Genomic DNA, 25139 nt, shown 5'->3' on the forward strand with positions numbered 1-25139 from the left:
CTCCTTAAGGCTCATTGATTAGTTGCTAGAGGTTACAGCACATTTCTGTTTGTTGATTGGCTGCTAGAGATTGCTGTACAGTAATACTGCTCACTGGTTGCTATAGGTTACAGCACATCTTCTCCTCACTGCAGGGGGGCATGATATACCTATGAATGCTACCTTTATTTACATATCAATGCAGTTGGCCTTAGCTATTTACATATGCATGTCACTCTATTTACATATGAATGCCAGTATTTACATGTAAACACAGGTCTGCAGGTGAGTCATCTGTACACAACAATAGGGCAGAGCTGGGCAGCATTAGTAGCAGCACAGGACTAAAACTTCAAGGGACAAGGGAATGTAAACTGGGATAGTTGGCAAGTATGAAGCAGCTGCTTTGGGCCCCACAACAGTGACAGGGCCCAGGGCAGGTGCCCCTTTTGCCCTACCTTAAAGACGGCCCTGTACACAAACCCCGCACACACACAGTATACAATCACACAGTATACACACACACAGTATACAATCACACAGTATACACAGACAGGTTTCTATTGGCTGAGAAGGTACTGGAGAGGCGGGGCAGCTATAATCGCAGGATTTTTAGACCAAAAGGATGTCGGTAAGGGACATTTCAGAGACAGATGTAAAAAAAACACAGATTTTTACATACTGTCCCTGGTTTTACTGAGGCTGGCAACCCTCATGGGGCCCCCTAGTGGCCCGGGGGGCCTTGGGCAGTGCCCGAGTGGACGAATGGTCAGTCTGCCCCTGCCCTTATACCCCAGGGCATAATACAATACTAGAACGACCTACTGTAAACTGGATCTCATAGATCCAGAAATCCTGACCTCATTAAATAGGGGGATGTTTTATGCCGCATCCATTACTTCCACATTAAGATATCATTGCTCAGGTTGCAAGCAACAGTTCCTTGACTTGGATAGGATGCAAATCTCCATCCCTATTGCAATGGCATGCGAATGCGATAGCGGGTGCCCCTTTCTGTGATCTTAAATATTTTGGTGATGGAAAATCAGCCATTCATAATAACCCAGATATGTAAGGTATCCACGTTAAGAACAATGACTATATAATGTCCAGATACGCAGAGGATCTTCTACTATATGTAATGTATATTATATGTAATATGGTTAGTTAGTCTGGTTGAAAAAAGACACAAGTCCATCTAGTTCAACCAATAATATATGTAACTATTCCCCTGATATCCGTTCCCAATCTTCTGAGACCGTTTGTTGGGTTTGGAGCACTTCTAAGATCAACAACTGAACAGACAGAAGCTCTTAATATATCACTTATTTCCCAAATTCACCCACAGAAATCCCTTCCAAATGGGAACCCAGTGTCATTAAATACTCGGGAATGTACCTACCTTGTCTTCTTACTAAGCTGATAGACTTGGTCTCTTCACCCGTAATTCAATCCATTCTACAACTCTTAAATGATAACAACCCTTCCTTCTTTTGGCTCAGTATAGTAAAGATATTTTACCCAAAACATTGTATATCCTTCAAATGTTCCATTAATATCTCCTCCAAGTCTTTGCTCTTCTATCAGAGAGTTTTATACGGTTATACAAAATATCTTGGATTGGTAAAAAAAAAAATCCTCACAAAACCCAAAAATTCAGGTCTTGCCCTCCCCCCCCCCCAGACTTCGAAGCAGCATCCCTAACGAATCCCATCGAATAGTGGACCGGTTACATAACATACAATCAAAACAATGGATTACCTTGGAGGAAAAGTCTTCAAACTGACCTCATTACCCGCGGACAACCTCGACCCTGGCCAAAACCAGGAGATATGCCTACATTGGTATGTTCAGCTATGAAAGTATAGGACACCTTCCTTAGGAAAGGGCCTCTCTCTACTTACATTGGTCCTATGACCCCCTCTATTCTTCACCCCCCAAATTCCCTCCAGCAATACATCCTCTATTTGTTTTTGTTTTTTTTGCATGGAGAAGAGCAGAGAATATTAGGATTGTCCAACCATTAGTCAGTCTGAAGACCCCCTTTATAATCTTTATAATCTTTGCCACCCGCACTGGTTCCAGGAAGATACCTATAGTTACCATGGCATCAGCTTCATACTTTTACCACCCCTATCAAATGAATCTCTCCCATAGAAAGATTATTTCCCGGATTCCCGAGTCTTCTCTTGCAGGAGACACGACTGATCCATGTACTATTTATGACATGGCCCTCTGATTCCTCTTGTACCAAATTGTAATGTAAATGTAATGTCTGCCCTCATGTTGTAAAGCGCTGAGCAAATTGTTGGCGCTATATAAATCCTGTATAATAATAATAATAATAATAATGATATATAAAGTTCTTCTCCAGGATCTCCACCCCCGGAGACCACACACTTCTTATCCAAATGGGAAAAAAGAGATCCGCTTCTGATTGAAATAAATCCCTACTATTAACCCATAAACGTCCAATCCCTGCTAGACACAGAATTATAAAATCATATCCCCATGAGATACAGCGCCTTGAAAAAGTATTCATACCCCTTGACATTCCCCACATTTTGTTACAACCAAAAACATAAATGTAGGAAATAGGAAATTATGGGGCCCCTAGGCAATATATTGTGGGGCCACACAGTATACACACATACAGTACACACACACACAGACACACAATATGCACACACAGTATACACACACAGACACACACTGAAAAGGTACTGAAGAGGTGGGGCAGCTATAATCTTTGGGATTTAAAAAAAAAACACAGATTTTTACATACCGTCCCTGGTTTTATTGAGGCTGGCAAGCCTGATGGGGCCCCTTAGTGGCATGGGGCCCTTGGGCAGTGCCCGAGTGCCCGAATGGTCAGTCCGCCCCTGGAAGGAGCTCATAGTTAATAATAGTATGTAGATTTCACGCACGTTTAATGCACCGTGAGCCTGCGTTGGTGTGAATAGGCCATTAACTAAACCTGCAAAGTTCACATTTGTCCGGAGGGTTCTCCAACGTTCATAGTAGACCGGCATGTGCTCCGAGATGTGATCCATAAATAACCATTATGAAATCAGTTCATATATTTTTGTATCAATAGGCAAACTGAGGAGCTTCTTGTTTTTAATTAAAGGGTGGTGGATTGCACATTGCATGGTTTTTAAGAGGTTTCATAACAAATCGCTGCCTCTGGCTTCCCTGGTCATGTGTGTCCATTCTACGAGCTAGGAGGGGCTGGGAAGATGCCTTTAAGGACTAAGCGGAGGGGGGGGGGAAGACTCATTCTTTGTCCTGACCTCATCTGAAACCAACATATTCTTCGGTATAGTGGACGGTGTTAAAGAAGAAATTGAAGAGAGGCCAGGAAGAGGAGAAAGGTGAATGAGCTCCATTCTGAGACCTCCTGAGGCTCAACCTGGGGGAGCTGGAAGAGAGACCTGCTGCCAGCGGGAGAAGCCCGGGCATCTCTTCTACTGTAATCCTAATCAAGCAGAAGAGCACCGGCCTGGTATGTCAGAAGCACAGCGGGAAACTGCTCTCCGCACAAGAAATTGCTCAGAAGGCAGAACTATAAAAAACATTGGGATTCTAAGGTCATCAAAATGTACAAAGGGCATGAAAAGGACTACAAATAAAAAGCCTTGCCAGCTGTGAGCGAGACATCATTTGGACCCTGGCGGGAGAAAATACAACGCTGGATTAGGTTCCGAGACCTCCTCATCTTCATAAGAGGTAATATAACCACCCCTGACATTGGCACCTTCATACTTTACCCCTTTGTAGGTAAAAGGAAGGAACGAACGGTGCACCAAGATATTGGATATGAGTCCTTAATTCTTTATTTTTCATCCATAAAACAAAGTGACGCAACACGGGAAGAACAGCAATCAAGGCAGACGCGTTTCACACAATGATTATGCCATGATTAAGCATATGATTCTGTGTGAAACGCGTCTGCCTTGATTGCTGTTCTTTCCCTGGTGTGTCACTTTGTTTTATGGATCAAGAATGAAGAATTAAGGACTCATATCCGTTATCTCGGCACGCCGTTCACTCCTTCCTTTAGCAGTCTGTACGGCTTGCACCCTTGGGAGGAGTCCTTCAACTTATTCATTGATTCACCTGGATCTCCTGACCTGAGCGTGTTCTCTGCTCCTTCCTATTGCCTTGGCATGATAATGGGAACTCTTGAGTTGCACTGATGAAGTTCTCACTATCTGTGTGGGGGTCACATGCTTTCCAGGTGCCTCATAGTTTGTCCCGGGTTTCCTCTCACCACTGGGGGGGGGGGGGGTTTGGCAAAAAATGTATTTCACTGCAAAATTTCTCCAAGGCAAAAACTCTCAAGGAGCTTCATATGCAGCGTACACACAATCGGAATTCTCGTCGGAAAAAGTTCTGATGGTTTTCCCGATGGAATTCGGCTCAAGCTGTCTTGCCTACACACGGTCACATCAAATTCCGATCATTTAGAACACGGTGACATACAACAGGTACGACGGGACTAGAAAAAGGAAGTTCAATACCTAGTAGCCAATAGCTTCCGTCTCGTAGTTGAATCTGAGCATGTGTGATTTTTGGCGTGTCGGAATTGCATTACACGCGATCGGAATTACCGATAGAAAGTTTTTCCGTCTGGAAAATTGAGAACATGCTATCAATTTTTGGCTGCCGGAAATTCGGACAGCTAAATTCCGATGGAGCGTACACACGGTCGCATTTTCCGATGAAAAGCTCTCATCGGTCTTTTTCTGCCCGGAATTCCGATCGTGTGTACGCGGCATAAGGCAGAATATACTTAGAAAACAACACTCCGTATTTCTTTATTTTGAGGAGGTATTTATCTTTACCTTAGGGGTGTAGTTACACAGTATTGAATCTGACATTCACCAAACATTTATTGCGGGTGAATCCTCCTGGTACTTGTGTTTTAAATGACACCACCAGTGAATGTTTTGGGGAGGCATCTAAATGTTCCCTTTTTTCGTACATTTGATCATTGATTTTCTTTACTTTTGTGAAAATTTTTAGGTTTACCTTTTTCCGTGAAAAACCAAAAACCTAAAATAATGAAGCCGATGATCGGTCATATCTCGGGATATTTGAAAGGAGGTTCAGTAAACCTCAGAAGCCCAAATAAAACTCATCACCCCCCTTGTAAACCACCAAGAACCACCCTAACTTAACCTTCACCATAGACCCCATTCATGGGATTAATAAAGTATTTTGGTTCTGATTCTGAATTTCAAATCTTTTGGATTTTGTTAGAATTTCATGGGAAATGAAAAAACTCTCCATTTCTCTCATCCTTGTCCACCCAAAAACATGGCAGTAAATTAATTTGTTTCTGACCAAGCTGGCTGTAGGGATCTGTGTGACCAGCAAAGAGTCCTACAAATGGGATGGATCGATGTGAAGTAATTACATCTGAGAACTTTATAAATACTAATAGATAACGACACTGCTAAATGAATAAGGTATCTTTGCAGTATTATAAGTCAGTCACAGTTGCCCGTCTCAGGAGAAGCAAGTGGAACGTCTTTCTTTGCTGACTTGTTTTTATGAGGCTTCTTGGACATTCACATTTATTTGTTGCACCCGGTGAGCCGGTGTTCTAATGGCAGGACTGGAACTGACACCTCTAAAAACTTATCACCAACAACAGTGCCCTTATTTTATTTTATATATCAATTATAAATCCATCCAGTGGCACTTTACTAGCCATGCATTTGTGACCAGGACTTATAAGGATTCCATAAAAGAGCATTTATTATCAGGTTTGAGTTCCTCCACACCAAACTGCTCACACCTTGCAATCGGCATTCCAATTCATCCCAAAGGTGTCCAGTAGGGTTTTGGTCAGGGCTCTGTGCAGGACACTTGAACTCTTTCACCCATCACACCTCTATGGTGTTGTCCCCCTTTGTGGCTATAACAGCCTCCACTCTTCTGAGAAGTCTTTCCATGTGATTTTGGAGGGGATCGGTCTGAATTTATGCCATTAGTGAGGTTACTGCGGCACAGTGGTGTAGTGGGTGGCACAGTGGTGAAGTGATCAGTGGTGTAGTGGGTGGCACAGTGGTGTAGTGGGGCGGCACAGTGGTGTAGTGGGTGGCACAGTGGTGTAGTTGGGTGGCACAGTGGTGTAGTGGGGCGGCACAGTGGTGTAGTGGGTGGCACAGTGGTGTAGTGGGGCGGCACAGTGGTGTAGTGGGCGGCACAGTGGTGTAGTGGTTAGCACTCTCACCTAGCAGTAAGAAGGGTCGCTGGTTCAAATCCAAACCACGACACTACCTGCCTGGAGTTTGCATGTTCTCCCTGTGCCTGCGTGGGTTTCCTCCGGGTACTCCGGTTTCCTCCCACAAACCAAAGACATGCAGGGAGGTTAATTGGCTTCTGTCCAAAATTGGCCCCTAGTATATGAATGGGGACCTTGGATTGTGGCTCCTTGAGGGTAGGGACCGATGTGAGTGCAATGTACAGGGATAGGGACAATTGTAGACACTCAGGTTGAACTGGATGGACTGGTGTCTTTATTCAACCTTACTAACAATGAAACTATGACCTGACTTACCATCGGCATTCCAATTCATCCCAAAAGGTGTTCAGTAGGGTTGGGGTCAGGGCTCTGTGCAGGACACTTGAATTCTTCCACCCATCACACCTCTGTGGTGTTGTCCTCCTTTGTGGCTATAACAGCCTCCACTCTTCTGAGAAGTCTTTCCATGTGATTTTGGAGGGGATCGGTCTGAATTTATGCCATTTGTGAGGTCAGGTATGGATGTTGGATGAGAAGACCTGGCTTACCATCGGCATTCCAATTCATCCCAAAGGTGATTGGTAGGGATGAGGTCAGGGCTCTGTAGAGGACACTCGAGTTCCTCCACATCAAACTGGTCACCCCATGTCTTTATGCACCTGAACTCAACAAATAGGAGGAGTGCCCACATACCTTTGGCTACATAATGTATTTATACTGAATATAATATATAATGTACATATATATGAAATCAATGGGTGAGCTGCATGTAGTTCCTCGCATATGGGTGTGTGCTTCAAGGGGCCTTCACTTTACCCCTAAAGTCTAAAATACAACAAGGGGGATGCTGCACACAACTTCAATATGCAATTCAGCTTATTTACAAGAATCAAATGCACAGCCAATGAATGACAGGTTTGGGTGTCCACACCTTTTTTTTTTTATTTCAAATGGGCGCACATGTGTAAGAAAGAATCACATTTATCCTGTGATGAGATTAAACTCATCATCATCACCATCATCATCACCTCCAGGAACCCGGAGCAAACAATAGTACAGCAATAGTACTACTGAGTCCACCAGTATGAAAGGTGGAAAGTTTGATAGTCCACCAAACGTATTTCTTTCTGAGTGGCGGTATCCTGTCCCCACCTCTTGTAGTTCTAGGAATCTCCTCTAAAATGATAAATCTGGGGACGGCTCCTGTTTCTGCCTAGCTTGTGTCGTCTCCTCCATGCATAATACCTTAAACCAGCCATAGATGGATACCCTGTTTTCCCCAAAAATAAGACCTAGCATGATTGTCGGTGATGGCTTCAATATAAGCCCTACCCTGAAAAAAAGACCTACAAGGACTTTAACTAGGGCTTATTTGGGGGGTAGGGGTTATATTGCAACTATTGACAACAATCACGCTAGGTCTTATTTTCGTGGAAACGGGGTAGAAGTTCAAACAAGAACTTCTATATTCTATATATATTGGCTGTAGATATATTACGCAGACAGAGATACCCATCTAGTCAAATGATGTAACCAATGGTCACTCAACACTAGCATAGAGTGACAAATCCCGACATGTTTCTCCTTTTTAGGGCTTCCTCAGGGGATATTTATTGAGAGGTAGATGTGATACTGCGACTTGATATTGAGCCAAATGGAGAAGACGGACACTAGGTCACACACAGAAAGGCTGGCCAAGAAAAGCCCAGGGACAGGGCCAAAAGGCCAGCCTCTGTAAATGACAGAGCTGGGTCTATGAAAAGGCCAAAAGTGCCTAAATTATAAGGTGTTACCTTATGAAGAGAAATGTCTCAGTGACACTAGATGGGTCTGCCACGCTGAGACATCTCTCTTCATGAGGTAACACCTTATAAGGCACCTTTGGCCTTTTCATAGACCCAGGTCTGTCATTTACAGAGGCTGGCCTTTTGGCCCTGTCCCTGGGCTCCTCTTGGCCAGCCTTTCTGTGTGTGGCCTAGTGTCCATCTTCTCCATTTGGCTCAACATCAAGTCGCAGTATCACATCTACCTCTCAATAAATATCCCCTGAGGAAGCCCTAAAAAGGAGAAACATGTCGGGATTTGTCACTCTATGCTAGTGTTGAGTGACCATTAATTCCATCATTTGACTAGATGGGTATCTCTGTCTGCATAATATATGTACTCCTCTTGGCCAGCCTTTCTGTGTGTGGCCTAGTGTCCGTCTTCTCCATTTTCAACATCAAGTCGCAGTATCACATCTACTTCTCAACAAACATCCCCTGATGAAGCCCTAAAAGGCGAAACATGTCGGGATATGTCACTCTATGCTTTTGTTGAGTGAGCATTGGTCCCATCATTTGACTAGATGTGTATCTCTGCGTAATATATCTACAGCCAATATATATTTTCAAATCTTTGTGTAATACATTTTGTTATATTTTTTTTACATTTTGAAGTATTGTCAGTAATTTCATTGCTTGGCCTTAAAATCCCACCAAAATCCTCCTTTTGTTTACAATAATTCACTTTTCTGCATCTTTACCTCATTCTGCATAAAGAAGCCGAATCCCAGCTTCCTGATCAGTAATTGGAGTCACGTAACTTCCAGTGACAGCGCGGTCACAGGACTCGGAGCCGCTATAGGAAGTGTGATGAGTTTTCTGTGTATTTTCTCTCTATGGACTTTTCTTAGAACAAAACATATTTTTGAATTTATTTCATTTTAGTGAGTGCAGTTAATTCATTTCAGACGTATAATCTACCAATTGCAGCCGGAATGTATTGGGTTTATTCTGGTTTTAGTATTAGCCCTTGTACACACGGTCGGAAATGCCCGATTGGACCGTGTTGTCGGATAATCTGACCGTGTGTGTGGGCTCCATCGGACTGTTTCCGTCGGAATATCCGACGACAACGTTTTAGAGCTGGGCTATAACATTTTCCAACAACATGATCCGATGGGACTTTGTAGAGAATTCCGATCGGACAAAGTGCCACGCATGCTCAGATCAAATTCCTACACCAAAGATATTGGCTACTAGCCTGAATGTAGTAGTCATCACGTTCTGAACGATCGGATTTTCCGACAACTTTGTCCGACCGTGTGTATGTAACAGTTTCGGACAAAATCCAATGTATTTGGTTGTCGGAATGTCCGATCGTGTGTACGGGGCTTAGGGGAGTTTCACCAGCTCATTGGCAGCTATGCTGTGAATAAATGAGAAGGAAATAGTCCCTCCATAGGTGACACCAACAATCAAAGTGCATGAAGCGAGTGCTGGGCTTTCTCATTAGAATGACGGCCACACAGAGTAATACATCCTGTAATAAATATGGATTCGCTCCCCGACCGCCCCGCAGCCCGTTTCCTGCTACAGAGCGGCCGTTCTGTGCACAATCCCCTATACACAGCTGTGCTCATAAGTTTACACACCCTGGAAGGATTTAGGATTTCTTGGCCATTTTTCAGAGAATATGAATGATAACACAAAAACTTTTCTTCCACTCCTGGTTAGTGTTTGGCTGAAGCCATTTTTTTTTTTCAATAAACACATTTTTAAATTATAATCACAACAGAAACTACCCAAATGACCCTGATCAAAAGTTTACACACCCCAGTGATTTTGGCCTGATAACATGCACACAAGTTGACACAAAGGGGTTTGATTGGCTATGAAAGGTCTCCATCCTCACCTGTGATCGGTTTGTAATTAGTGAGTATAAAAGGCCAATGAGTTTCTGGACTCCTAACAGACCCTTCCATCTTTCATCCAGAGCTGCACTGACCTCTCTGGACTCTGAGTCATGAGGAAAGCAAAAGAATTGTCAAAGGATCTGCAGGGAAAAGGTAGCTGAACTGTATAAAAGCAGGAAAGGGATATAAAAAGATATCCAAGGAATTGAGAATGTCAATCAGCAGTGTTCAAACTCTAATCAAGAACTGGGAAATGAGGGGTTCTGTCGAAACCAAACCACAGTCAGGTAGACCAACTAAAATTTCAGCCACAACTGCCAGGAAAATTGTTCCTTCTCCCAGTTCCTTTGAATATGATGGTAACATACATAGTTAGTAAGGTTGAATAAAGACACCAGTCCATTCTGAGTGAGAGTCTACAATTGTCCCTATCCCTGTACATTGATCACTCACATCGCTCCCTACCCTCAAGGAGCCCACAATCCAAGGTCCCCATTCATATACTAGGGGCAATTTTGGACAGAAGCCAATTTGAACCAGCGACCCTTTTTGCTGCTAGGTGAGAGTGCTAACCACTACACCACTGTGCCGCCCACTACACCACTGTGCCACCCACTACACCACTGTGCTGCCCACTAGACCACTGTGCCTCCCACTACACCACTGTGCTGCCCACTATGCCACTGTGCCACCCACTATACCACTGTGCAGCCCACTACACCACTGTGCCGCCCCACTACACCACTGTGCCGCCCCACTACACCACTGTGCCACCCACTACACCACTGTGCCACCCACTACACCACTGTGCCGCCCCACTACACCACTGTGCCGCCCACTACACCACTGTGCCGCCCACTACACCACTGTGCCGCCCACTACGCCACTGTGCCACCCACTATACCACTGTGCAGCCCACTACACCACTGTGCCGCCCCACTACACCACTGTGCCACCCACTACACCACTGTGCCACCCCACTACACCACTGTGCCGCCCACTTAACCACTGTGCCGCCCCACTACACCACTGTGCCACCCACTACACCACTGTGCCGCCCACTACACCACTGTGCCGCCCGCTACACCACTGTGCCACCCCACTACACCACTGTGCCGCCCACTACACCACTGTGCCGCCCCACTACACCACTGTGCCGCCCCACTACACCACTGTGCCGCCCCACTACACCACTGACCACTACACCACTGTGCCGCCCCACTACACCACTGTGCCGCCCACTACACCACTGTGCCGCCCACTACACCACTGTGCCGCCCCACTACACCACTGTGCCGCCCCACTACACCACTGTGCCGCCCCACTACACCACTGACCACTACACCACTGTGCCGCCCCATCATAGATGCTGGGGGATCCTTATCTGAGGAAGATGGCTCATTGAGCCTCTTCACACAGCACTTTGCTATCTCTCCCCCTACAGCGCATTCATCTTTTAGGCCCAAATCCATTTTTTATCCTGCTCAATCAAAAAGTCCTTATCTTGAGAGTTTTTTTTTTAGAGTGATCTACGCTGATTTTTATCAAGCTTTGTCAGTCACCCTCCATGGTGTCATCCAGCCAATATAATCTCTCTGCCTCAGAGACTAAAGCTTTAGACTCTGACACACACGGCAGATATTATCATAAAATCTGACCATAACGGTGGAGGGATAGTCTTGCAGGATAGAGCTGACTATATCATAGAAGCTCAGAGACTTCTCCCCGATAGGGCCACATATGAGAAACCTAAAAGGACCCCACGTCGGACTTTGTCCATGAAGTTGACATTTTGGTGACATTTTGGTCAAATCAGCTTTTGTCATCAACAAAATAGAAGCTTCTTTCTTCCATAAAAGACTTTTACCAGGTCCCATATTTCTACCACCTGCCAAAAATCCATAACAATTTGACCTCTCCTCTCTTCTCCTCTCTTCTCCTCTCTTCTCCTCTCCTCTCTTCTCCTCTCCTCTCTTCTCCTCTCCTCTCTTCTCCTCTCCTCTCTTCTCTTCTCCTCTCTTCTCTTCTCCTCTCCTCTCCTCTCTTCTCCTCTCCTCTCCTCTCTTCTCCTCTCCTCTCTTCTCCTCTCCTCTCCTCCCTTCTCCTGTGGCAGCTATGGACAGTGTGACTACCGGTTTCATTTAATATATCAACCAATATCTGCAGCCTCTGGTTCATCAAATGCAATCCTACATTAGAGATGGTTCCCATCTTTTGGAACTCCTCTCACCATATAGATGGGAATCCTCCTCCTATATATGGTTATCTTAAGACGTCAACTCCCTCTATATGCCCATTCCCCACCAATTTGGCCTACTAGCTCCAATCTTTCCTTGCCCAAGACACACTTATTAATCCCAGACAAGCCACTTTCATTCATTCATTTTTGTCTTACCCATAACTACTTTTGTTTTGAATTTTTACCTGCAGGGAACCGCCATGGGAGCCAAGTTTGCTCCATTATATGTCAACTTATTCATGTGTTATTGGGAAAACAACTACCGTATATTTGGCATCATCATCCTATTTCTGCCAACATCGTTTTTTTCAGACGATATATTGAGGATAAAATTGTCATCTTGGATGGTCCCTCTGATCTTATTACTTCTTTTGTGGATCACTGCAATTGCAACCCCTATGGCCTATCCCAGTGATTCTCAACCAGGGTTCCTCCAGAGGTTGTAGGGGTTCCTTCAGCATTGGGCAAGTTCTGCCTCTCTGATAAGTTCCCACTGACACCATTGATCTTTTTAGCTCTGTAAGGAGGTAATTCTTCCCACTGACCACAAATGTAAGGACCATTCTTCCCACTGACCATCACACTAATGTATCATGAGTTGTAGATCTCTAATTTTTAGCAGAGGGTTCCCCGAGACCAGAGAACTATTTCAAGGGTTCCTCTGTGTTGAAAAGGTTGAGAAAGGCTGGTCTATCCTTTACCCACGTTTTTGACCCCATTAATCTTGCTTTTTTTGGCTCCCAGTCACCCAGCGAATTAAATTCAAAATACTAACCACAACATACAAAGCCATTCACAACTCTGCCCCGAGCTTCATCACCAATCCTGTCCCCAAATATCACCCAATCAGTCCTCTCCACTCTTCTTAAGACCTCCTACTCTCAAGCTCTCTCGTCTCCTCCTCCCATGCTCATCTCCAGGATTTCTCCAGAGCCTCTCCCATCTTCTGGAACTCACTACCTCCACCGGTCCAGCTATCCCCCTACTCTCGCTACCTTCAGGCGATCCCTCAAAACTCATCTCTTCAGGAAAGCCGATCACGTCTCCAACTGTCCTACTGTCCTACCCCCCTCTCATACCCCTTGTGGGCATGTATCAGTGTAAAAAAGCCAGATGCAAATCCCGTGTTTTTGTCAAACACGGCAAAAAAAAACTTTCTGCTCAAAAGGAAAAACCGATCAGCTTGACCATTTCTACATCTGACGTTGTGGTCTATGGACTGGGATGCCCCTGTGGACTCATATATGTTGGCTGCACAATCTGCCCTTTCAGGCAGCGGTTCGGCCAACACAGAAGACTCGTTGAAAGGGGTCAAGACAAGAACAATGTCCCACCGCAGTTCCACAATAAGTCAACCATTGGCCTAACAATGTGGGTGATTGAACAAATCTCCAAATCCTTGACAGCAGCTGAACGTTTCAAAAAACGATGCGCCAGAGAGACCTTCTGGATATATAATCGTGATGTATTCTCACCAGGCGGCCTTAATGAGGGCACCGAGATTGTGACTATACTTTGATTCTTTTAATATAGACCATCCAAACATGATCACAGGTTCCCATATCCTTCTTTATCTTGTATGGGGGTGGGGGTTTGCATTCCTGTGAGTATATGGTAATCTGTCCCTGACATTAGAGATGGTATAAAATATTGTGTATTGTGTGAGGCCCCCCCTCCCCCCACTTCTCTTTTTCTTTTCTTTCATTTTTATTCCCCCCCAATAAATCTCCCCCTCCCCTTCGTTTAGCTTACCTTTTATCTTTATTATTTTTTTTTTTAATTAAATATCTTTTAATTATTACTATTATGTTTTATTCCTTACCAATAGATACATTTTTGTAATTCATACCATATATACGTTTCCCATGTACTAATCCCCCACCCACGGATCTCAGGGTTGCTCTTGACTTAAAATTAAAACATAAATTGAATGTATTATATATTTATTTATATTATATATTTAGTGATCAATTATTTTATATGACCCCTTATATATATATATATATATATATATATATATATATATCTACGGTATTTGCTTCCTTGCACACTGCACAGTGAGTTTAGTAACTGCAGCGGGATAATTATTTATTATATCTTTGGGGTGGAGATTTTCACGTTCAGATTCACATTTACTTGTTGCTGTAACCTCTGTTTTGCTGCATTTTACTGCAACTCATGATAACGTGCAAACCATGCTTCATTGTGAATGGCATCCATAGGCGTGTGCACAGTGTGTGCCAGGTGTGCCTGGGCACACCCTAATCACCCTGTGTTATGCAGATTCCCCCTGCTTATGTATCGTGGAAAAATCCGCACTACCCCCGGTCAATATAAAAAAAGATAACTACATAAAAATATGTGACAGCTGAATATATATAATAGTGCTGCAATATAAACAAAAACCGGAATATTAGAAGTGTTATATTATATATTAATAATAATAATGATTAATTAATAATAATAATAATAATTATATAATATTAGAAGCTAAATAGCGCATAAATTCTCATTTTTACACAGATTCCCCCTGCTGCCTAGGACCCCCCACTTGCCTCCCGCACCCCCTATGCTGACAGCTTGCTGATGGGGAGGTGGGGGGGATGTTTCAAGATGGAGAGTGGGGGAGGGGCTGGTGCAACTGAGGCTGGAGCAAAAAGGACTGGGGAATCGCTGTCCTCAGTCCCTTTCTTTGTTTCAAAAGTGAGACATCGGGGGTCTGTTTATAACCCCTGATATTTACCAAAGCCCCCCAACAGGGCCCCTAAAACAATTATAATATAATATTGTAAAAAAAAAAAATTATAAATAATAATATTGTAAAAAAAATAAAAATAAATAAATAATAAAAATAAAAAAACTACTGACACCCTCCACTGTCCCACTGACACCCTCCACTGTCCCACTGACACCCTCCACTGTCCCACTGACACCCTCCACTGTCCCACTGACACCAACCTCTGCACTACTGACACATCCACTGCCCTTCTGACACCATCCATGTTTTAATACATTTTACATTTATATATAGGAGTGTGTGTGTATCTATATATATATATACACTCGCACACACAGGCATGTGTATTTGAGCTTTGGGGTGCGCTCCTTAATGCAATAGGCTACGCACACCGGTTCTGGCATCCAACGCACTGTTACAGAAAACTGCAATATAGCTGCATGGCAGCACCCCGCAATGCACATGCCGTGTTTTGTAGTGTGCTGCTGCTTTAAAAAAAAAAAAAAAGCCTCCATTCCCATTGCCACTATGAATGGGCTACAAGGAGCTGGAGAAATGCGAAGAGGATCTTTTATAACCCTAATAAAATGTTTGCTTAGTATGAGATGCTAATCCCAATTCCACCCATGACCACTAGGGGGAGCTCTGAGCGACCCATAGATGAAAATAGTGAGCAAGAAATAGAAGAGGAACCAATAATAGAATTATCACTCGGATCTTCTCACTCTGGTTTCCTATTGAAAGTAATGCCGATAAAGAGATCTGTCATTCAGAATCAATAAATATTGCTGAAGAACAGTATCAAGTATCAGAAGCACTTCCATCATAAATGTTACAATGTATCCCAATTATCCAAATTCTATTTAAGTTAAAGCCTAACTCCAGTCAAAACATTTATTTTAGTTTTGGATGGGGGAGGATTTTTTTCATGTCTGTGTCCCCTACTTCCTGTCTGTGTCCCCCACTTCCTGTCCGGGTGACGGGTGTCAGACAGACCAGGGTGAGAAGAGAGATCAGACAGCATTTATCACCAGACCGATGTCTATTGGTTGGCATCATTTGTCTTCCTTGCATCAGAATGCCTTGTACACACGATCGGACATTCCGACCACAAAATCCGCCGGATTTTGTCCTAAACTTGTCTTGCATACACACGGTCGGACAAAGTTGTCGGAAAATCCGATCGTTCGGGAACGTGATGCCGTTATTTCGTTACGACGGGACTACATAGAGGCTAGTAGCCAATAGATTTGGTCTCGTAATTTGATCTGAGCATGCGCGTTGTCCGATCGGAATTCTCTACAAACAATCGGAAAAAGTCATATCGGATTTTTTTGTCTGAAAATTTGAGATCCTTCTCCGATAGAGCCCACACACGATTGGATTTTCCGACAATATAATCCGATCGGACCTTGTGTACAGGGCATTACACTACAAGGTGCCATCACTGGACAAGTCCTCGATGTCCTACACCAGGGGTGCCCAACCTTTTGAAGAGCGAGGGCCACTTAAGCGTCTTGGTAATCGGTCGTGGGCCACAATGAGAGTAGTGGGCAGGTGACAGGTCTGTGCCAAATCTGCATATGTAGAGCAGACACAGACATGGACAGAGTCTGCTCTACTTTACTCTATGGACCCTTCGATCCGCCCATACAGAAGGAGATGGATCTATTTTTTTTCAGCTGATCAGATTGGAGGTAGGCAGGTGTAAATGGACACAAGATCTGCTGCTCCATAGAGGTGAATGAAGGGTCCGATTGGGTTGAACTGATCATGTGAAAGGAGCCTAAGCCCCTGTACACACGGGTCGGACATTCTGCCAACCAAATCCGTCGGATTTTGTCCGTCGGATCTTGTCCGAAACTGTTGCATACACACGGTCGGACTAAGTTGTCGAAAAATCCAATCATTCAGAACGTGATGACGTAATTTCGTTAGGACGGGACTACGTTCAGGCTAGTAGCCAATAGCTTTGATGTAGGAATTTGATCTGAGCATGCGTGGCACTTTGTCCGATCGGAATTCTCTACACATGATCGGAGTATGTCCTATCGGACCAGTTGGTCGGAAAATATTTCCAACATGTTGGAAAATTGGGTCCGACGGATATTCGGATGGAATCAGTCCGATGCAGACCACACACAGTCGGATTATCCGACGACACGGTCCGATAAGACGCATTCCGACGGATTCTCCGACCGTGTGTACAAGGGCTTAAGACACTGATTCTCTGTGGTTTACCCACACCGTGCTTACAGCGCAGCGCACTTGTGGCTTTCCTGCAGGTTAGCTGCACTTTGCCATAGACTTCTATTATATTCTGCAAGTGCGATGCGCTTTCTGAAAGTGTACTAAACCTGCAGGTAATAACAGAGTGCATTTGGTATCACTCCACTTGTAACAGAAGCCGGTGCTATACAGAAAGCATCAGCTTATGCGGCTCTGCTGTGCAGTCGCTTGCTTCCTTTACCGCTGACTTTATTCACAACACTGATGCTCTGGGATGGCAGGTCGGCAACTGTGATCTGGGCTTGCCAACCCACCATCCCAGAGAAGGAGGTCGTGGGCCACATCAGAGGACTCGGTGGGCCACATGTGGCCCTCAGGCCACTGGTTGTGCATCCCTGTCCTACACTCACTGTATGTCCTCGGCTCCTCAGTCTTCCAGGTTCAAATGACTCTGGATATCATTTAATCTGGAAGAACTCTTGTGGCAGAAAAGAAGTACTGCAGATGATAGCTCCAGGCTAAGGATTAAGTGTTGCTGCAAAAGCTGTATGTAGCCCCCTTGTCCTATACTAAGTCAATTTCGTTTTTGTCTGGGCGGCACATGGCTTAGCCCTTGTACACACGGTCGGACATTCCGACAACAAAATCCGTCGTCCCGAAACTGGTGTTGCATACACACGGTCGGACAAAGTTGTCGGAAAATCCAATCGTTCGTAACATGATGACGTTATTTAGTTTCGACAGGACTACGTTCAGGCTAGTAGCCAATAGTTTTGGTCTAGGAATTTGATCTGAGCATGCGTGGCACTTTGTCCCATCGGATCATGTTGTCGGAAAATTTTTATATCCAGCTCTCAAACTTTGTTGGTCGGAAAAAAAAAGTCACATGAAGCCCACACACGGTCGGATTATCCGACAACACGGTCCGATCGGACATTTTCCATCAGAATGTCCGACTGTGTGTACAAAGGCTAAGACTGATTGTATGGTTTTTTTTACCTGGGGTTTCCCTAAGATTTAGTTGGGTTGTGATTTCTAATGCCGCGTACACACGATCGAATTGTCCGGCGGAATTGGTCCGGCAAACAATCTGGCAAACAATCTGCTGGACTTTATAACGAATGGACTTGGCCACACACAGACGCTCCGAAAGTCCAGTGATTTCTAACGCGGAGACGTACAACACGTACGACGGGACTAGAAAAAGGAAGTTCAATAGCCAGTAGCCAATAGCCTCCGTCTCGTACTTGCTTCTGAGCATGCGTCATTCTTAGTCCCCCAGACTAGCACACTGACGAACGGATTGTCCGCTGAAAGCCAAGTCCGGCGGACAAATTTTGAGTCAAAACTACTTTCTAAGTCCGCCAGACTTTACGATGAAAAAGTCAGCTGGAGCCCACACACGATCGAATTGTCCGGCACACAATTCACTCGTGTGCACACGGCATTACTGTCACCAGTAGATGTCAGTGGTGTCGCTGGTCATAGTATGAGATTTCACAACCAAAACGAAGTTATAGATATTTTCTTCAGCCAATCCAGTAGGAGGTTTAGGACACTGGTGCATGCTGGGAAGATATAAATATTTAGGAAAGGCCCTGTGCTCTTTCTCTCTCTTCCACTGGGCGGAGATCTAGAGAGCACCAATAGCCTGGTTTGGGGCCTAATATATGCTGAAGTGGTCCTGAAGCTGTCCTGTCTGGTCTGGAGGAAGGTGTGCCAATGAAGAGACCCAGGGGGAGGCCCCATGCTGGAGAGAGCCAGGAAGAAGGCTGGTTCTCTCAGAAGGGCCTGGTGACTCACTTGGAGGACGCACTGACATTTGGGGATGTGATTACAGCGTTGCCGGGTCAGCTTAAAGGTCCTGACACTGTGAAGCTGGACATTGATCTAGAGCAGTGATGGGGCACCTTGGCACCCCAGATGTTTTGGAACTACATTCCCCATGAGGCTCATGCACTCTGCAGTGTAGATGAGCATCATGGGAAATGTAGTTCCAAAACATCTGGGGTGCCGAGGTTCCCCATCACTGATCTAGAGAGACTGTAAGAGATCTGTTACGGTCTCTGGGACCCCGAAGCCCACCCCCCCCCCAACCTTCACCTCCTTGACCATTCTGCAATTAAACTTTAACAAGGCAAAAGTGACTGGCGTCCAATATCCTTCCTCTGTCCCCCATTTTAGCTATGGACTCAGCCCTGGGTTGAAATGCTAACCCACCCCTGTCTATGGAGGTGCTATCCTGCCTTTGGGGTATCAGAGAGGTCCCACATGTATTTTTGTTTTTACCACCTACTGGGGTACCTTTATTGAAAGATGACCTGGAGCCAGGCTTTATTTAATTTATTTTATTTAGAAATTTCTGAATGTTAACAAGGAAAGGTATCCTATCTAATATCTATTATTTTACCTCCACAGGTCACAATGATCAACTTTACAGCCCTACAGAGTGATGTCAATGCGAGTCTTCCCACCGCACTGGTACCAAAATCCAACGAGACAACCATCATCCACATCGAAGTTCCTAAAGGGGTTTTCCTATTCTTGTGTATTCTCAGCTTGTTGGAGAACATCTTGGTGGTTGTGGCCATTGCAAAAAATCACAACCTTCACTCTCCTATGTACTACTTCATCTGCTGCCTGGCCGCTTCCGACATGCTTGTCAGCATCAGCAATCTCATAGAGACGGTCATCCTGATCCTACTAAGCCACGCCATCATAGGCTACAACGAACCAATGGTCAAAATGATGGACAATATTGTGGACACCATGATCTTGTGCTCGCTGGTGACGTCGCTGTCATTTCTTGGAGCCATTGCTGTAGATCGTTATGTCACCATCTTCTACGCCTTGCGATATCACAACATCATTACCCAACGAAGAGTAGTCAACGCCATCGCTGGGATCTGGCTGGCCAGTACCGCCTGTAGCATTACCTTCATCGTGTTTTCCAACAGCCACGTCGTCATCTTTTGTCTTATTGTGTTCTTCATCTTCATGTTGGTTCTGATGTTGGGCCTCTACATCCATATGTTTATCTTGGCAAGACGCCACTCACAGAGCATTTCCGCCCAGCAGAAGGGGGTAGGAAGACGACTCTCCCCGCATCAAGTGGCCGTCAAACTAAGGGGAGCCATCACCCTAACAATACTACTCGGCATCTTCTTCCTTTGCTGGGGACCGTTCTTCCTTCATCTTACCTTAATCATCTCCTGTCCAAAGCACCCGTTCTGCCTGGAGTACTTCAAGTATTTTAACATCAGCTATGTCCTCATCATTTTCAACTCCATTATTGACCCCATAATCTATGCCTTTCGGAGTCAGGAGCTGAGGAAAACCTTGAGGGACATTGTGTTCTGCTCCCAATGATGGTACGAGGAGGTTAGGGGGAATAGAAGCTTAGAAGTGAAGATCTGAACTTCTTCCAAATTCTCCCTTTCCTCCAATAATGTGTTTAAAGTATGAAACGAAATGATTTCATAATGACTTATGTAAAAAAAAAAAGAAATAACTCCAAAACTATAGATGTAAATTACAAGGAAGCCAAAGAATTGAGAGAACTTTATGTAATTTGACGTTTTGTCTGACTTTAACCCAGAAGAGTCAGCTCTGTCCTGGAAAATGAAATCTGGTTGGAGTTTGTTGGGAAATAAAGACAATTAAGACATTCTTGGATGCAAGGACTCTATGATTAGTGTAAAGTTATGATGTCATCGTGTGACACCCACTGCTTATGTGTAGAGGAGCCTCCTGTTCTCTAAGTAACCTGAAGCCTAGACAACTACAAGAACTCCGACATCATGGTGGCCTCTGCTTACAGGAAAAATGGTTGCAACCAATGAAATCCTCCAGTATGCAGTTCACTAAGGACTTGACTAGCTGCTATGGAGAACCTTTTTAGAAGCTTCCACCATATAGAGCACTTTCATTGTGGGCCACATCAGCATTATGGTTGCCCTCAAAGGGCCCGTTGTATCTATAAGACTATATAAATGTATCTACTCTTTATCATAGTAAATAATTGTCTCTGCTTTCAATTATTACTGGTTTTAGTAATAATGTTTGATACCAGCGGTGTGCGACCTTCAGGTTCAATTAGCATAGAATTGTATTATTCTCATAATTATAAGCAGATGTTCAGAGCACCCCCCTCCCCCCAACATCAGATGTCAAGAGGTCCCCCCACCATCAGAAGCCAAGTGTCCCCCACCTTCCCATACATCATAGTGCACCCCCCTTACCTTGTGCTGCAGCCTGGAAGAAGCTGAGGGTGGAGCTGAGAAGCAACAAGTGCAGGGTCTGAAGGAGGACCAGAGGAGGGCTGGAGTCAGCTGCCGGAGTCTGCTGAGACCAGGGGAGGTGGAGACGAGGGGGCGCTGCAGCTGCACAGAGAGGTGCAAGTTCTGTAGGAGGAGTTCTGCTCTCCTCTCTGCTGTCAACTGGGAAGACAAGGGGGTGGAGACGAAGGGGCTCCACAGCTGTGGGAAAGGTGCGAGGGCCATATGAAATGGTCTGGTGGGCCTTGTGTTTGACACATGTGATATAGAGGCTTAGTGGGTGAAGGCCTAGATCCCCCTCTAGGATCTAGGAGGCTTTATTTTCAAGCACCATCCAAACTCAGGGACTCATTTGTTGACCTCCCTCCATCCAGTGTAAGTCAACCGATCTGAGGTCAAAGCACTCATGCAAGCAATGGACTATTACAGTGTTGGGGAACCTCGGCACCCCAGATGATTTGGAACTACATTTCCCATTATGTTCAACTACACTGCAGAGCGCATGAGCATCATGGGAAATGTAGTTCCAAAACATCTGGGGTGCCGAGGTTCCCCATCACTGGACTATTATGTAATAAGTTCACAGATATGGCTGAGGAGATGATCATCATCTTCCTGGCCTTGTCTGTTTGTTTTCTAATGAATATAGCTGAAGTAAGGTCTGGTTCACACCTATGCAGGTTGTAGTTTCCATATTCCAGGTGCATTTTGCGTTTTTAACGTACGCATTTTTGATCCATTGAAGTCTATGGAACCAAATATACAACCTGCTGGTCCCTGGCCCTTTCCATAAAATGCACAGATGTGAACTACATGCGTAGGAAGCCGTGTTACATGGACTGTAGTGTGTTTCTGTAAAACTAAAAAAAAAATGCATCGGCTTGAACCGGGCCTAAATCCCCTTCCGGCACAGAAGACGTCGGTCACAGAAGGACATGGGAGACGACTGTAAATAAAACCTCACAGAGTAATTAGGGAGATGACGCTTAGCTCAATGAACGCCTTCAAAGACCAATAATGGGACATGATAATGCTGAATGATTCCATCCCATGAAAGCCTTCAATCGCTGTGCTGACCGAATAAATATTTAATCCTTGTTGATTAAATCCCACCCAACAGTCCCATGACAAAGCCATGTCTAGAGACGGTGATGCATGACTGTGATAAGGACATGCAATTATGAGGGCCCCGGACTGATGTCATCTATGTAGTGTGTAAAAAGAAGAAAGGAAGGGTAGATGTGGCGCTATACCTTCGAAATCCCTAAGATAATATGATTAATAATAAACAAATTCTATGAAATATGTGGATTGCAACCTTATAAAAAAGGTGTAAATGCCGTGTTGGAGAAATAAAAAAAAAAAGAAATTGAATAAAATAAATATATATATATATACCGACTCTATACATGCATAAATACTGTGCTAAGTGCTTGTGCCAATCTAGTGAGTCTAATTAATATACATGCAATAAATAACTTCTCGTGCAATAATTCATGAAATGTGACATAAATAATTTCATCTGCAAAAATTTGTAAAAATGTGAAAAAATAAATAAATTATACGATTAAAATATGTTTAAGAAAATAATCAATCCCACTAAGGATTAATTAATACTATAGTGAAAGACTGCGCAGTAACAAAATAAATAATAAATTAAATTAAATATGTTTAAAAAACAATTAATCCAACTGAGGATTAGCCAATCAGTCCAAATAAGTTCTTATTGGTGCAAGAAAAAAGGGCGTTGCCACTTCAAAGAGAAAGATCCCCCAACACGTGTATCCAAAAAAGTGCTTTTGTTGCCCTCACCAGATCACCTGCCCCCTTCAGGGGTGAACTCGCTGCCACAGTGTAAGCCCCTGTGTCGCTGTCTGGTTTTCCTCTGGGGGGTCCTTAATTGGTCCGTTGGGGGTGCCTCAAATAAGTATCAGTAAAAGAGAAGGACATCCATAGTGTAAAACTGCTTCAAAAACCAGCTTTATTCATTAAAAAAAAACTACTCACATTTGCACAATGTATCAATCGCTTATCAAAATACAACAGCCGTCCGCCGTGGCGCTCTGAGCCGGAGAGAGTGCGTTCTATGGCCACACCCTACGCGTTTCGTCACTCCGACGTCTCTCCGGCTCAGAACGCCATGGCGGACAGCTGTTGTATTTTGATAAGCGATTGATACATTTGTTTTTTCTCCAACACGGCATTTACACCTTTTTTATAAGGTTGCAATCCACATATTTCATAGAATTTGTTTATTATTAATCATATTATCTTAGGGATTTCAAAGGTATAGCGCCACATCTACCCTTCCTTTCTTCTTTTTTCAGCATAAACACCCCCATTTAGGGTGGAGGTATCAAGTAGAGGCAGCTCATACCCATTATTGTTATTGTTTTGGTTCAACCCATAGCTCAATCTCATTTCTTTTTTGTCATCTATGTAGTTTGTAAAGCACAACGACATTTTCACCATTCTAAATAAAACATGTCTGAGGAGGAGCTTTGAATTCAAGAAACATTTATTTGAAATGCATGAAAACTGAAACTGGTATTAATTGCTGTAATTTCCTTTCCTGATGCCAGTCCATGGCAGCATTCTAGTGATAGGCTCCGTCTCGCTTCCCCTCCCTCAGGACCAGAGAATGGCATAAAATGAAAGGCCTAGTTAGGCCCCACCCCATTCTTTGTACTTCGCCACATACCAAAACGTACAAGGGTGGGTCCGTGTGCTACCGTGGATTGGCATCAGGAAAGGAAAATTACGGTAAGGGTTTGATACAACTTTCCATTTTCCTGATGCCAACGTGGCAGCATACTAGTGATAAATAACTAGCGGACAGGGTGGGCTCTACTTGTCTAATCAATTCTTTAATTATAAAAGGACAGAAGACGGAACAGTCCTTCCTCCGCAGTCCACTAATGGCAGGACACCCACATCTACTCCGCACCGCTTGGGGTGACCATGATACTTCCCTGCAGATGGATTCCATGGACGCCTTGGAATGGGCAGCCCATGAGACCGCTCTGGGAGAGCATATCCACCGCTGAAGGAGGTTCACCACCCCTCGCCCTATACACACGACCAGCCCACTAGAGTCCGGGAGGCAGCCTCTATTCCCTGATGAATTCCATCTCTAAAGATAAAAGGCTTATTACATGATCTGAAGAGGGCAATTGTAGATAGGAACTTCTTTCAAGTTCTGGACACGTCCAATTTGTGTGACCCTCCTGAGTGACCCTCTGGGAAGGTAGGCAATGCCCAGATGATGTTAGATGGAGGGCTGTCCCTAACCTTCATACAAGATGATCTACCGGAAGTCTACTCCTTCTGGGAAGAAGACGATATCTCTTTCTGAAGCTCTCCAAGCTTGAGTCTAATGCCGTGTACACACGAGTGGAATTTCCTATGGAAGCTTTTCATCATATATTCCGATCGTGTGTGGGCCCCATCATTGGGGTCAGTGGGGGGAATAGTGCCCCATCATTGGTGTCAGTGGGAGGAATAGTACCCCATCATTGGTGTCAGTGGGAGGAATAGTGCCCCATCATTGGTGTCAGTGGGAGGAATAGTGCCCTATCATTGGTGTCAGTGGGAGGAATAGTGCCCCATCATTGGTGTCAGTGGGAGGAATAGTGCCCCATCATTGGTGTCAGTGGGAGGAATAGTGCCCCATCATTGGTGTCAGTGGGAGGAATAGTGCCCCATCATTGGTGTCAGTGGGAGGAATAGTGCCCCATCATTGGGGT

General features: G+C 44.5%; 1 protein-coding gene across 1 annotated transcript; it reads left to right on the forward strand.

Annotated features, from left to right (window-relative positions):
* The first annotated feature begins 3264 nt into the window (after positions 1–3264).
* MC1R (melanocortin 1 receptor) lies at positions 3265–23891 on the forward strand. The gene is made up of 2 exons (XM_077450505.1): positions 3265–3708; positions 19535–23891. Exon 2 carries the CDS (start codon positions 19541–19543, stop codon positions 20483–20485), a length of 945 nt encoding a protein of 314 aa, XP_077306631.1. The 5' UTR covers positions 3265–3708; positions 19535–19540; the 3' UTR covers positions 20486–23891.
* Positions 23892–25139: the final 1248 nt, after the last annotated feature.

Source organism: Lithobates pipiens, unplaced genomic scaffold, assembly GCF_037356315.1.
Source record: "Lithobates pipiens isolate NorthernLeopardFrog02 unplaced genomic scaffold, aLitPip1_a1.2 Scaffold_10, whole genome shotgun sequence".
In the NCBI taxonomy this organism is placed as follows: domain Eukaryota; kingdom Metazoa; phylum Chordata; class Amphibia; order Anura; family Ranidae; genus Lithobates; species Lithobates pipiens.